General features: G+C 40.3%; 1 protein-coding gene across 3 annotated transcripts in view; it reads left to right on the forward strand.

Moving 5' to 3' along the window:
- Positions 1-15158, forward strand: part of nipbla (NIPBL cohesin loading factor a) — a 37213-nt gene extending 22055 nt beyond the window's left edge. For 2 of the 3 annotated variants that reach the window (XM_037777084.1, XM_037777085.1), the window contains exons 28-49: positions 225-445; positions 621-723; positions 1609-1707; positions 1940-2086; positions 3602-3736; positions 3912-4010; positions 4172-4225; positions 4318-4426; positions 4595-4725; positions 4920-5060; positions 5192-5285; positions 6248-6402; positions 7394-7484; positions 7752-7925; positions 8106-8296; positions 8568-8675; positions 9674-9874; positions 10870-11016; positions 11153-11520; positions 11681-11855; positions 13585-13782; positions 13880-15158. In XM_037777084.1, coding sequence (XP_037633012.1) covers positions 225-445; positions 621-723; positions 1609-1707; positions 1940-2086; positions 3602-3736; positions 3912-4010; positions 4172-4225; positions 4318-4426; positions 4595-4725; positions 4920-5060; positions 5192-5285; positions 6248-6402; positions 7394-7484; positions 7752-7925; positions 8106-8296; positions 8568-8675; positions 9674-9874; positions 10870-11016; positions 11153-11520; positions 11681-11855; positions 13585-13782; positions 13880-14227 — 3489 coding nt within the window. In that variant the 3' untranslated portion in view covers positions 14228-15158. The remainder of the gene's footprint in view (positions 1-224; positions 446-620; positions 724-1608; positions 1708-1939; positions 2087-3601; positions 3737-3911; positions 4011-4171; positions 4226-4317; positions 4427-4594; positions 4726-4919; positions 5061-5191; positions 5286-6247; positions 6403-7393; positions 7485-7751; positions 7926-8105; positions 8297-8567; positions 8676-9673; positions 9875-10869; positions 11017-11152; positions 11521-11680; positions 11856-13584; positions 13783-13879) is intronic. The other variant, XM_037777083.1, reaches the window with a different exon arrangement.
- The last annotated feature ends 476 nt before the right edge of the window (positions 15159-15634 follow it).

Raw genomic sequence — 15634 nt, forward strand, 5'->3', positions numbered from 1 at the left:
AATTTAATTTGTTAGCCATAAATTCATGCTGTTATCTGCTCAAACTACTCAACTCCACCTTTTTCTTTAGAATTAAATGGCTGCATTAAAGGCACACATGCTGGTTTAAATTAATCACTAACTATTTGTTAATGGAATTATCAATATTGATTTCTTACTCTAAATAAATAATTATATTCTTTGAATCAGATAAGTCTGATACTGAGACCTTCCTTCTCCTCTAGTTTGCTAGAAAGTTCTATGTTGCCCAGTGGTTCCGGGACGCCACCACAGAGGCTGAGAAGTCCATGCGGAACCAGAACCCGAAGGATGACGACTCGTCGGATGGACCACAACATGCCAAGGAGATGGAGACCACGGGTGAAATTCTGCAGCGTGCTGAGAAGCGCAAGAAGTTCCTGCGCAACATCATCAAGACAACGCCGGCTCATTTTGCCACACTGAAGTACGGCTTTGTGAATATCTCAGTGATTCGCTCTATATCACTCATATTACAAACTTATTTGACCTATTTCTCTGTGTCTTTTTTGTTGTCACAGCCACCTGCAAGTTACAGTCTCACTGTCCGTTGTATGACTGTATAATCCTATAACATTCTTCCTCTTTGCCCTTCTCTCCAGAATGAACTCTGACACTGTGGACTACGAGGACTCCTGTCTGATTGTGCGTTATTTGGCCTCCATGAGGCCGTTCGCCCAGAGCTTTGATATTTATTTAACACAGGTAAGATTTTAATATTCATTCTATAACAAGGCTCGAGCTTCAGGACATCCCGTTGTCTTGGGGCCGAGAAAAATAGGATCGGGGAGGATGAAAATAAAATTTGGGATTAGAGTTGAAAGAAAAGTACTCGTTAGAATGAACAGAGATGAAAATGACTGAACGTTGCGTGTAGCGCACCGTTATTATTAGACCGCCTTGACAACATAAACACACGTGCACACACTGTTAGTGCCTGATCCGTCCCGCACTGACACACACACACAGCACATACCACTGCCCTCTGTCCTCACGGCAGTAAACTTGCTAGAATTAACGTTACCAGTTAGCTAACGTTAGACTGTTAATGCTCGCTAAACAGTCAGTAGCCAACGTTTGCATTTTCAGTGAGTGAGCTGATGATAACGTTACATTAACTATTAGGAGTCAAAACTCTGCAACAGCTCAAATCATGTTACTAATCTTAACCACCTATTTACTTACTTAAGTCCTCTTCATCTCCTCTGGGTAATAAGGCTGCAATGAGATCTCTCCATCATATTTTGTCCTTGACAGGAGCGTCTTGTCCAGCAGCTCCTCCAACTTGAAGACGCGCAGCTGACATCAATTTTGATGTTTAATTTATGTTAAAGGATACTTTGAATGATTTACTAAAGATAATGTAGAAAAACAAGGATTTAAAATTCGGGACGGCTTAGGGACCGTTCCGGGAGGATGGTGAAAAAAGTTAGTTAAGAGCCCTGTCATAAGTATCTTTGTCTTTTTAATGAATCACAGCAGCTACCTGAAATCATCTATAAGTTGCCCACACAGTATAAACTGTTGAAATGAAAAATGATCAGTTTGTGTCAACAGGCTAGTGCATTTATTTATTTATTTTTTGTATAGATCTTGCGAGTCCTCGGGGAAAGTGCCATTGCTGTAAGGACTAAAGCCATGAAATGTCTGTCTGAGGTTGTGGCTGTGGACCCCAGCATACTGGCAAGGGTATGTTAGAATCTGTGTTTGCAAAGACAACTTGTCATGCCTGAACTCCATATTAATATCACATACTGTACCCTGATGTAGTCTCTCTTCACTTCTGTTCTTGTCACATTCTTTCTCTGTCAAAACGTACTTTCTTAATCTGTCCTATGCTATTCTGTTGTGTATGCAAGTTATCTTGTCTTTTTTTCCCATGCTATACTGTATACTGACACACTCCTCTCCTCTTCTGCAGTCCGACATGCAGCGTGGCGTCCACGGTCGTTTGATGGACAACTCTACCAGTGTGAGAGAGGCAGCTGTAGAGCTGCTGGGCAAGTTTGTGCTCAGCAGACCCCAACTCACTGAGCAGTACTACGACATGCTCATAGAGAGGATACTGGTAAGCTGCCCAATCAGACTCAAAGTAGACACATTATGGTGTTGTGAGGTCTTAACAATCCCTATATGAACTGTACATGGTAGATGTCCACTTTTCTGTGTCAATTGATGAGCCTTGTTTGAAGTGATGTTATGGTATGATGTGTCATCAAATGTTGATTTATAGGTATGTCAGTTCAGTGGTCTCCATCAACCACACACCCCCCACCAACCTGCACAGTTGTATACATGTTGTTTCCATGCATTTTAGGTCCGTTGTCTCATGCTATTTACAACATGCAACACCCCGTTTATTTATTTATCAGAATGGAAACATTTTCAGGTCATTGTCATTGTCTATTGGTAAATACATACCCTGCTGTTTCTTCATACTGGCAAATACATGACATATTGTGTTGAAATTGTCTTTGCACTCCAATATTGTATTGTGATCTTAACCATCATACTGTGCACTGGCAGTTAATCGTTATGGCCGAAGCCACCTGGCATCTCCATTGTTAATTTATGATAAGAGCCTCCTACATAGCAAGCTTTTTGATGAGGTATCTTTGAGTTGTGGCCCATTTGTTGTACACCTTTTAAGATTGTCACCTGTGGAAAAACAACTTTTCTCCCTGGTACCCATAATATGTTTTAGACTTTAAAACCTAGTGCAAAACTAGTATGGAAATGGAGCTGCTGTAGCAAGGACCTGTTTGATACATCTGCAAATGGGAGGAGCCGCAGAGGTCTGCAGGCCCTTGCTGAGTCGATTCTGGCCGGGCCATTTTTGATTTGGCCACACATAGGCCACTGTATGCAATATTGTTATATTGATTATTATACATACACATACATTTATTCACCGGCATTTACACACATTTTATTCACGTGCATTACACGAAACAGTAGTCTTAGTTGCGTGTGTTTTTGCGTGCATCAGAGAGAGCTTATTGTGATTGGTGTCGGGTTTGGGCTGGGTCCGGGCTAGGGCTGGATTTTTTTCTAATGAGTGGGGTCACTTCTTCTCTACTAGGGCAGGAAGGCCATTTTTTCTGGTCACTGAGTTTACATGGGAAAGCACTGCAGGGATTGAGTTTGAAGAACTTTTGCTTAAAAAGGTTCATTTTGGATGTTTCAAGTTTGCTTTTGCATCATGCATATAATTAAATAAGGAGCCAGTTTAATAGCAGCATGCAGTGTAGGATTATCACAGATCATTGTGATAGCCATGGTAATATAAGCTATCGATATTGAAATGCAGTCCCAAACACAAGCTTTGTACTCATTCTTTTTACTCAGCATCTGGGAAGTGAACACATTGAAATTGTTGTGCCTGTTGTCATGGAAATGCTCAGGAGGGTTCATGAAAAGTTCACTCTTCATTACAGTCTTGTACTGCCACCTATTGGCAGAAACATGCTATCGCACCCCATGCAGATGTTTCTTTTGTATATGATGAAAACGAGTTGTTTTTGATGTCATGCTTGCAGAATGTTGCAAATCCTTTATGAATTTGATTTGTTTTGGTGCACAGGACACTGGTATCAGCGTAAGAAAACGGGTGATCAAGATCCTCAGAGACATCTGTCTGGAGCAGCCAACCTTCAGTAAGGTTACTGAGATGTGTGTGAGGATGATCCGCAGGGTCAATGATGAGGAGGGTATCAAGGTATGGATCAACTGCACCTTTGTTGCTTAACAATTTTAGTACTTCCATTATTTTATCATTATTCTATTTACTTATCCTGCCTCTTTTTAGATAAATCTCTTGGTATTGTGATATATACATCATAGTTCATAGTATAAATCCAAACTAATGGCACGTGAACTTGTGCTTTTTATAGAAACTGGTGAATGAGACATTCCAGAAGTTGTGGTTTACTCCGACTCCAGCCCACGACAAAGAGACCATGACCAGAAAGATCCTCAACATCACTGATGTGGTAAGTTTAACTGCCTGACCATTTGTTGTATCCAGTAATGAAAATAGTAAATCTCAACAATAAGGAAAACTCTTTCATCAACCTTCACCCTGAATCATTTTTTTGTCCAATTGTGAAATTTGGCCAGTCTTTTTAATTCTCATGTCTGATTTCTACCTCAGGTTGCAGCGTGTCGAGACACCGGCTACGACTGGTTTGAGCAGCTTCTTCAGAATGTAAGGATTTGTTTTTAAGTCGGGGTTCACCTGGTGGGGATTTTATAATTTTTTAAAACTCTTTTAAATTTACATTGTCTCTCTTGCTCTAGCTTTTCAAGACTGAAGAGGATGCAACGTATAAGCCAGCCAAAAAGGCCTGTGTAGCGCTAGTTGACAATCTGGTAGAGCACATCCTCAAATACGAGGAGTCTCTTTCAGGTATGCAAGTTTATCATTTGACATCAACTTAATCCCTGCCATAATGCAACTGTTGATTTTTTTTTTTTCTTCTTTTAAACACCATTTATACCTCTAGTTTAATAAATCAATGCTCTATACTAAGTTTGATTTTAATCAGAATTCATTTATTTCCTCTTTCCTCTGTAGAGAACAAAGGTGTAAACTCAACACGGCTAGTGGCGTGTATCACCACCTTGTTCTTATTCAGCAAGATCAGGGCCCAGCTCATGGTCAAACACGCCATGACCATGCAACCCTACCTGACCACAAAGTGTAACGTAAGTTGTGCATACTAAATCCATTTTGTTATTGCATAATTATCAAGAATCCACAGGTTGGATTGAGCAGTGAAAACACAATTTTGCGATGATTTCTCTGATAGGTGAATTTAAGGACCACCAATTTAGTCATTATTGGTGCCTGTTCTATCAGAGCTTCCCCAGTAATTACTGTTCTACTGTTTCTCCTGCAGACTGCCAATGACTTCATGGTCATCTGTAACGTGGCGAAGATCTTGGAGCTCGTGGTACCTCTGATGGAGCACCCCAGTGAAACTTTCCTTGCCACCATCGAAGAGGACCTCATGAAGCTCATCATCAAATACGGCATGACGGTGGGTGGATGTGGCTTTTTACAAAATGCATATCGGGTGCACCATTGTAGAACCAGGTTTGCTCTGTAAAATGTAAATGTAATCAGTCTTGTTGTAGAGATGATGTGATGGTCCTCCTTCCTTTTCTCTAGGTGGTCCAGCACTGTGTGAGCTGTCTGGGAGCGGTTGTCAACAAAGTCACGCACAACTATAAGTTTGTCTGGGCCTGCTTCAACAAATTCTATGGTGAGTTATACAGTTACTATCTTTAATCTTGTATGCACAGCACATTGAAAGACAAGGAAATAGGCTCTGAAATTAACTTTTTTCACTGCCTGCCACTACGACTCAGAAATTGAATCTGCCACTTTTGAAATCTATGCACTTAATGAAAAAATATCATTTTAGATCTGATTCATTCAATGTTCGATATATTTTACACAAAAAACATTATATGCACGGTAAATTACATTGTTAGAATTACACCGCAGCTTCCGGGGTAGCCCTATTTTTCGGGGGAGGAGGGGACTGTACACAGTACTGAACTGTTCTTTGTTATTGTCATCTATAGTGGTTAGTTGCATAAAAACACACAATTCAAATGACTATGATTATTTAAATATTTGCTTTGATTAAAAAAATCTTGGTATGCTGTTAGGAAGTTAAACAGGTCATAATTCCCTCCCTAATTTCTATTTTATATTACTGTGAAAACATCTCCTTCAAACAACTTTATTTATTCAAGTTTCTCATCAAAAACTTAATTTTACGAGATTACATTTGAACACATCATGATAACGTTGTTCTTTACCTTCGCCAAATAGTGACAAACTGAAAAATGATACAGCGTGCGTATGTGTCATTGTGCATGCGTAACTGTCGGAAAGCATCAATAAGAGGAATCGAGAGTCACGAAGGCATGAGATGCCAAGGTATCGGACAACTAAGAACCCGTTCTAAACGGGAACCAGTTCTCTATTCCCATCTCTAGCATTTTCCCTGTCTGCCAGAGTGGCGTATGGCCTGATGATTTTACCCGCCACTTCCAACAATTTACTCGCATTTGGCGGGTTATAATTTCAGACCCTGCAAGGAAATATAACTGAGTTGACTATAGTTCGACCTAGCCGCCACTGCAAAAAAAATAATATGACACACCAATAATCTAGGTCTCCTTAGAAATAACGTTAACTCATCTTTTTTTTCAGGTGCACTTAACAAGCTGAAGGTTCAGCATCAAGAGGATCCCAACATCACGACGTTGGTATCAAACAAGCCTTTCCTGCTGCGATCGCTCTTCACTGTGGGTGCCCTGGCCCGGCACTTTGATTTCGATCTGGAGGAGTTCAAGGGCACCAACAAGGTAGGATTGCAGTCGATGTTTCATAATATTTAAACTTTGAAATTAGGGCTGTCAAAGTTTACGCGTTAACGCAAATCCGTTTTAACACCACTAATTTCTTTAACACAATCAATCTTCTGGAGGTTGTAGCGGGCTCAGTTTTAAAGCTAGAGTGAAGATACTTGCATCATATGAAACTAGAAAACCTAAGGAATCCTATAGGAATGTTATACTAGCTTGTCTGGAAGGAGGTTAAATAACGCTCCAAACTTGCGCTAAATTTTGTCGAGGAAAAACAGGCATGGCCATTTTCAAAGGGGTCTCTTGACCTCCGACCTCAAGATATGTGAATGATAATGGGTTCTATGAGTACCCTCGAGTCTCCCCTTTACAGACATGCCCACTTTATGTTAATCACATGCAGTTTGGGGCAAGTCATAGTCAAGTCAGCACACTGACACACTGACAGCTTTTGTTGCCTGTTGGACTTGAGTTTGCCATGTTATGATTTGAGCATATGTTGTTATGCTAAATGCAGTACCTGTGAGGGTTTCTGGACAATATTTGTCATGGTTTTGTGTTGTGTTGTTAAATATATGAATACATTTGCATAAAGCAAGCATGTTTGCCCACTCCCATGTTGATAAGAGTATTAAATATTTGAGAAATCTCCCTTTAAGGTACATTTTGAACAAATAAAAATGGGTTTGATTTGCAATTAATTGCGTTAATCATGGACAATCGTGATTAATCATGATTAAATCATTTAATCGATTGACAGCCCTTTGAAGTTAAAGCTGTGTAAAGATATGGATTGCAACTGTAAGTCCAGTTATTATTTTTAGGCACAGAAAGAAACAACAACCACTGCTAGTGAAAGTGTTGTAAGTAAAGTAAAGTTAGAGAAATGGCTTCGATGTGAAACCAAAGCCATTCCTATACTGTCTTTTTAATAACAAATAATTAAATGTACGCTATCTAACAACTATGTATCTGTGTGTGTTGTGTACAGGTTGTTATCAAGGAGAAAGTTCTCGAGCTGCTGATATACTTCACCAAACATGAGGACGAGGAGGTCAAGTCCAAAGCCATCATCGGCTTAGGCAAGAACACCATTTTGAAATATTATTAGGTTTGACAAAGATAAAGGTCACCATATTTATTGTGTGCAAAATATGAGTGTTTAGACAGCATGGGATGTTGTTACAGAGTCTCTGACTTACAGTGTTGACTTGCAGGACAGCAGTAGTAAGTCCAGAGATTTGCTAGAAGCAGATTTTCTCGCCCCAGCAGGTGGAGATGAGGTCGATAGAGATGCATTGTTTACTTTTTCTGACATTTCTTTGCTGTTTGTTATTCTCTTCCCTCAGGCTTCCTTGTGATCATGCATCCCAGCCAGATGTTTATGCCTGAGGTGAAGACCTTGTACAACGGCATCCTGGCTGACAGTGCCTCCTCCATCAACCTTAAAATCCAGATCCTCAAAAACCTCCAGACGTACCTTCAGGAGGAGGACACGCGGATGCAGGAAGCAGACAGAGAATGTAAGTGCTTGTTGCTGTAGTTTAACACCTTTTTGCTTCAGCGCTCCAGCGTTACATCCTCTGACGGAATACAGATTTTGTTGGTGGCACTATCAACAATGCACATGTGATTAATGAGTTGTTTATTTTGACATTTTGCCTGGAAAAGTTGGTGCAACATCATATTTTGTGTCCTTGCAGGGAAGAAACTGTCCAAACAGGAGGATCTGAAGGAGATGGGAGACATCTCTTCAGGGATGAGCAGCTCCATCATGCAGCTCTATCTAAAGCAGGTGTTGGAGGCGTTCTTCCACACCCAGTCCAGTGTACGGCACTTTGCTCTCAACGTCATAGCTCTCACACTCAATCAGGGTCTCATCCATCCTGTACAGGTAAGAGCAAGAACTAGATATGGGCGATATTTCAATATCATATAAATATAAAACAGTTAATTTTTCTGTTTGGTCATCCTGTCAAAATTTTTATTCTGATTCTTTGGTATGTGAAAATGTTTGTGTGTAAGCATCTTAAAGCCTAATAATAACTCCTAATGGATGAGCAAGATCTATTATTTAATGTGCTAGTTAAACACTCATTTACTTCAGAACAGAAATATGACCATATGCATGTGAGCGTCACATCTTTTTCTTCCCGTCTGTGCAGTGTGTACCCTACCTCATTGCAATGGGAACAGACCCAGAGCCCAGCATGAGGAACAAATCGGACCAACAGCTGGTGGAGATTGACAAGAAGTACACGGGATTCATCCATGTGAGTCGGTGTTCAGTGTTTTCAAGTTTAAAAATGATGGCTCGTCTTGTTACTCGATGACTTAAGCTAGTTGAGCCTTTTGTACCTGGATGAGGAATTCCAACTTAGCCTTTCAATGCTCCCCTAATAACCTTCAGTACAGAATGATCAACAGACAGCAACATCTTAGCACTGTTGGTAAAAAAAATAACTGAGATCTGAGAGTGTATCCATGTCAGGATCCCCGTGGATCCTTAAAAAAATGTCTTAAATTTAGTTTTTGATATTCAAGGCCTTAAAATGTCTGGAATTATAGGATGGGAGGCTTTAAATCTGGGTCTGGGTCTGCAGGGCTGTATAGAGAGGCGGCCGCTCAGACCACGGCCTTGCTTCCCCTCCCCCTGTTGCTGTGTCAATGCTCTGGGCGGGATTTCCCCTAGGCGTGTGCGGCTGTTGTCCCTTGTCACCTGTTTGTGTCTGCCGACCTCTTCAGAGGCCCGAGAGCGGGGTCCGGGCAGGTCGGAGGCTGCTGCTGTGCTGCAGGCGCCGCCTTTCAACCAAGCCCCTTAGTCTGGGGCTTGGTTGAATGGTATTATTTATTCCTTTTAGAGTTATTAAAAAGGTCTTAAATTGCATTAAACTTGTACTTAAAAATGTGCACATACCCTGATCCATGCCAATATATAATAAAGGCAAAAACAGTTGCAGATCATTTCAATCAGTCATGTTCCATAGCTGTTTTACTGCATGAAATAGTTTGTGATATAACTCTTTTCTGTCACTAATGGCCAGTAGACCAACACTAGGAAGGTGCATGTTAAATGCATTACAGCCAGGTTCTACATACAATATGTTTTCCTTTCACATTGTAAATGGAACTTCTGTAGTGCTGAAGGAATACTGTAACACTAATTTTAGTCTCATTATTTTATTGGCCCATTCTCATGGCAGCAGCTGTCTCAACAGTTGCCTGAAATGCTAAGTTTGTAACACTTTTCTTTCAACATATTCTTCCGCAGATGAAGGCAGTCGCTGGGATGAAGATGTCATACAACTTGCAGCAGGCCATCGAGTCATCTCGGAGGACCATCATTAGAGGTTACAGACAGGAAGAGACGATCTCGGCACTGTGCTCCCACCTCTTCACTATGATCCGGGGGAACCGGCAGCACCGGAGGGCTTTCCTCATCTCACTGCTGAACCTCTTCGATGACAGTTCTGTGAGTAAACCTGCACAAGTTTTGGCACTGTTCAGTGTAAAGTGGTATTTCCTCATTAACATGCCAAGTGAAAATCTACTTAGTGCTTTTTACACATTTGCCAGCAATGTGTCTTGGCAAGAAATGTAATAAAATGAGCAAGTGTTAATTACGGCTGTTATACAGACCATCCCACTGATTTGAAGGCAGTACCTTTTATAATGTAAGCTAAGATAATAAGGTGTTAAATCCCATTATTTTACTGTCTTGCAAATTTACTAAGACAACTTGGGATTTTTAGGTGAAGAAGTACTGGTATCATATGAAACTAGAAAACCCAAGAAATCCATTGGTACCAAACATGTCATACTAGCTTGTCGCGAAGGAGGCTAAATAACGCTCCTAACTTGCGCTAAAGTTTGATGAGGAAAAACTGGCATGGCCATTTCCAAAGGGGTCCCTTAACCTCTGACCTCAAGATATGTGAGGTTCAATGGGTACCCACGAGTCTCCCCTTTACAGACATGCCCACTTTATGATAATCACATGCACTTTGGGGTAAGTCATAGTCAAGTCAGCACACTGACACAGTGACGGCTGTTGTTGCCTGTTGGGCTGCAGTTTGCCATGTTATGATTTGAACATATTTTTATGCTAAATGCAGTACCTGTGAGGGTTTCTGGACTATATTTATCATTGTTTTGTTTTAATTGATTTCCAATAATAAATATATACATACATTAGCATAAAGCAAGCATATTTGTCCACTCCCATGTTGATAAGAATATGAAATACTTGACAAATCTCCCTTTAAGATACATTTTGAACAGATAAAAAATGTGTGATTAATTGCGATTAACTTTGTAAAATCATGCGATTAATCGCGATTCAATATTTTAATCGATTAACAGCCCTAATGAATAGTTAAAATTCTAATAAGCGAACACTGCAATGTGAGTTGGTACCAGGCACTGACTCTCAATCATGCTTTTCTTCTCTTTTCTTTCTCTCTGCAGAGGACGGAAGTAAACATGCTGCTGTTTGTAGCAGACAACCTCGCCTGTTTCCCTTACCAGTGCCAGGAGGAGCCTCTCTTCATTATGCACCACATAGACATCACCCTGTCTGTTTCTGGCAGCAACTTGTTGCAAACCTTCAAAGAGGTAGGATAGCATTTTTGAAAGTAGCTTCCATATATTGGGGGTAAGTATCCCCTCCAATGAGGCTGAAGAAATCTTGAAAAGCATTTTTTTTAATTATAAGTATTTATATGGAGTTTTATTAATTTCTCCAATCCAGCTTCTGCTAAAGGAGCCGAGGCGTAAGGAGAAGAAGGTAAAGGTAAAGGAGTGGAAGAACACGTCAGATGGGGAGGATGAAGAGGAAAGGATGAACTGCGATTCTCACAGTAGCGGTGAGGAACAGAACAGTGAGAATGACGATGTGGTACGGCGGCCTAAAAAGGTCAGAAAACCTGTTGCAGCCGCGGAGAGCTCAGAGTCTGAATCTGATCTGGACGATTTGGATTTGGAGGATGTGGAAAAAGTCATGAGGCTCCTCCCAGACAATCCCACAGGTCTCTTGGACTTTGCTAATGCTGTTCAGGGCATCCTGTTGCTGCTGGTGCTCAAACAGCATCTCAAGAACCAGTATGGATTCTCTGACGGGTAAGATATACATAATCTTTATTTCTATACAGCCTTTATCTAAATAACTATATCTACATTTTGAAGTGCTGATTAGTTTGTTGTTGATTAGTTCCAAACCTTCAGCCACATTGGGAATTCCATGACCTCTGTAACTCATCATTTGTTTGTCCTCCAACAGCAAAATTCAGAAGTACTCTCCAACAGAGTCAGCAAAGGTGTACGACAAGGCAGTGAACAGAAAAAGCAACGCTCCCTTCCACCCACGACAAACCATCGACTTCATCGCCAACAACATTGCTCGCGCCACTCTGTCAAACGATATCAAGAAGCGGATTGTCAGACAGTACCTAGATGTAAGTAATGAAGCTATATCAGACTTTCCATGCCATTGCTTTATGTAGGCCGACATCGCCGATTGCCAGTTACTTACATCAGCATTTAAATACAAAGTGATTTCTAATTATCTGAAGAAAGTTATCAATACACAGTAAAATGTGCCAAAAGTTATTTAGCATTCAAGGAAGTCCAGTATTCATGTTAAATGATGTTTTGAACTATAACTAGGCCCTCATGACGGACACCATTCTCTAACCCTGACCTAACTGACCTTTACGCTGCCTGCCTTTATCTCAAGGCTGGGCAATATGGTTTATAAATACTATCTCGATATTTTTAGGCTATGCAGTGGTATACAATATACAGTATATCTCTGTTTTCATATTTTCTCTAAAATAGCATAACTCTTTGATTTAAAGCTGGGTGAGGCAGTTTATTTTTGGCGTTATTGCCAGAAATAACCTTTCAGCATAGAAGGCTAAACTATAAGAGAGATGGAGAGAAAATGATGCTTTCCCCGAGCTACTGCTGTAGCCACCGTAGCTGGTCTGTCTGTCTTTTTATGGGTTGCTTTGCAGTGTAGGCAGTTTGTTTCCAATGCTGGAATAGCAACTTTTCCTGCAGGATGTTCCCACGCTGAATCAGGCTTTCACTGAAGGGGCGTGAACGCAAATCTGCATCTCTAGAACAGCCAATAGGAACGTCCTCTCTCTGAAATGACCTGTGATTGGCCAAAGTCTCTCGATTTTTTAAAATCCTGAAAACAGAGCCATGAGGAGGTGCAGAAGTTTAATTATCTCTCGGAACACTTTAATTAAATTAAATATGCTGAAAGGTTATTATGGAATTTTTGCCAAATGATGCCAAAAATATACTGCCTAATGCCGCTTTAACCCTTTGATGGTCCGATTGGTCTTTGGAAATGTATTCTTTATTATGAAGTTTAAATAATTATTCACACAAATTCAATTTTTCTCTGAATTACAGTTTGTAGGTGGTAGTTTTTTTTTTAATTCATCATTCATTTTAATTATTACTTAATATTTTTTTTCGTTTTTTATTTATTCATTATTTATTATTGACAGACTGGAAGGTCACTTTTATTTCGAAGCCAGTTCTTACACGCTCTTACCGTAATGCCTAGTATATACACATACCGCAAAACAACGTGGGGGCTAGTTTGACCGTCTTTTTTTAAATGGAGACTGGCATCTTCCATTACCGTTACCAACCTCAACACGTTTAAACTCGCTTTGGCGCTTCCCTTTTTTCGCTCTCTCAAGTCTTTCTCTCTGCTTCCCTCCAGATACAAAAACACACGCCCCTCACAGCCATGCTCATACGCCACACACACTCGCCCAGGAGTGTTGAATTGAATTGAGAGACGCGAGTCACAATTTGTACTTGATGTTTGCAATATAGTCATTTACTTCCTCCCACATAGAACAAGCCACAACACATAGAGTATTATCAATATATATCACCCACCCCAATTTCATCTCCTACCTTCACCCAAGCAAAGAGCATATACTCTGTGGGTTGACCAGGCCTTATCTACATTGTATCTGTTAGGGCTAAAATGCTGTGGCTGGCCCCACTGGATCAATTTTCCCTTCAAATCATTCAATACCCATTAGTTTGTAATGGTTACCTCAACACTGTAGTTCTCGGAGGTCGATGTTTAACTGCTGTGGAATGTGAAATTTGTGTCTCATAGTTAGTTTCTTGCCTTTTCACTCCACACAGTTCAAGGTTCTGATGGAACATCTGGACCCAGACGAGGAGGATGAAGAGGGAGAAGCGTCTGCCAGCGCTAACATCAGAAACAAAGCCATAAGCGCCCTACTGGGAGGCACCGGCCCCATGTCAGGACCCAGTCCGCGCACTCAGGCAGGACCAGAGACGGATGACGACTATAGTGATGGCGACGAAAGGACCCCAGGGGTGAGAGAAATGGATACACACAGACGCTATCTGTAAAATACAATATAAAAGTGTGGGGGAAAATAGTGCAACATTTTTCCTTCTGTCCTCCCTGCAGTCCTCTCGAAGGTCAAGGCGAACAGGTGACTCCATGAGTGACGCAGTGGACGCTATGGATGTGATCGCCCTTTCCTGCCCCAAATACAAGGACCGGCCGCAAATTGCTCGAGTCATCCAGAAGACCGCCAACGGATATAGCATCCACTGGATGGCCGGCTCCTACTCGGGGCCCTGGGCGGAGGCCAAGAAACGCGATGGCCGCAAACTGGTGCCTTGGGTGGACACTATTAAGGAGTCGGACATCATTTACAAGAAGATTGCCTTGACCAGCAACCACAAACTGAGCAACAAAGTAGTACAGACTTTACGCTCACTGTATGCAGCGCGGGAAGGAGGGGCTAGCTAATGGCTCCCGTGTGTTTTTGTTTTTTTTTCTTTTCTTTCTTTTTCGTTTTTTTTGGTCCCCCTTCTCCATTTCTACTTTATCAAAATCCTCCTCTTCCCTGCTCCTACTCCTCCTCCTCAACCTGCCACCTCCAACAACAGCCAAACTTCACTGGATTCCTACCCTCCTCCTCTCCTTCCTCATTTTTGTAAGAAAACACAAGAGGGCAAGAATATTTGACACTACATACTTTTACATGAGTTATTCTTGCAAAAATGACACAAAACATAAGACTTATTATATTAGAGGGACTGCTCACGTTTTGTTTGTGTAAGTGCAGAGGATAGAATCCAGAAGGCATTAAAGGAATAATTCACCCTAATTATCCCTTAAAAAGGCTATCAGAAAAGAGACCTGGAGGGAAATGTTTTGTCAACATTGTTGTGGGAGCTCCTTCGCTGTTGTGCAGCAGATTCTAGTCGCTCATTTCTACTCCCACTGTATCATAGTTTAACACGACAAAAACCTAAAATGTTTATATCTCTGAAGACAAAAAGCTGTAAAAAAAGAATAAAACCTTAAGTGAATGTTGGAAATTAGTCTTTTTGATGTTCTTATTAAAGTGTTTTTGGAGTTTATTATACTACTAGCACCCTGATGGTTTTTTTCCTTTTAGCTTTTAGATATTTGAAGGAAAAAGAAGAAAAAAGAAAAAAATAAGAATTTTTATTTTTGTTCAATTTTATTTGTCCATGCTGTACAATGGCAGAGTCCTCTGAACATAATTTATTCTATTTCGAACTACGCATGCAGTATATGTGGCCTATTGCAGGAGGATATTTTGTAAATGTAGATTTTGTTGTATTAGGTCACCCTAGTAATAAGAGGAAAGGATATTCATACCCTTTTGGTGGAACAAATACTGCAATAAATTTTCTACTTCTCTTTGTCACTTGTCTGCTCAAAGTGTTAATCTGATCTTTTCATTTTATAAATGAAGAAAAGTCTCTGCTTAAACACAGACAGGCCTGAAAGGACTAAGAGGGTTGATAATCATTTACATATTGAGGGAGAGAGCCTTCAAATGATGCCAGATGACCCTTATTAACATATCTGTACATAGATTACAAAACAAACAAAACCAGAAGTATGGTCATAATTTGTAGTTTTAATTGTTTCTATAGTATTTGAATGTTTTATATATTATTAAATATATATATATTATATATATTTAATAATATGTAAAAAAAAAATCAAATATATATATATTTTTATTATTATTATTATTATTAATAATAATAATAATAATAATATATATTTTTTTAAACAAATTGTGCCCTTGGGAGAATCAGGCTACACCACACCACTATAGAAGACCTTACATCCGTAACTGCCCATATCACTATGTTGTTTCATTGGATATTTTTA

The sequence above is a fragment of the Sebastes umbrosus genome, chromosome 8, assembly GCF_015220745.1.
Source record: "Sebastes umbrosus isolate fSebUmb1 chromosome 8, fSebUmb1.pri, whole genome shotgun sequence".
Classification (NCBI taxonomy): domain Eukaryota; kingdom Metazoa; phylum Chordata; class Actinopteri; order Perciformes; family Sebastidae; genus Sebastes; species Sebastes umbrosus.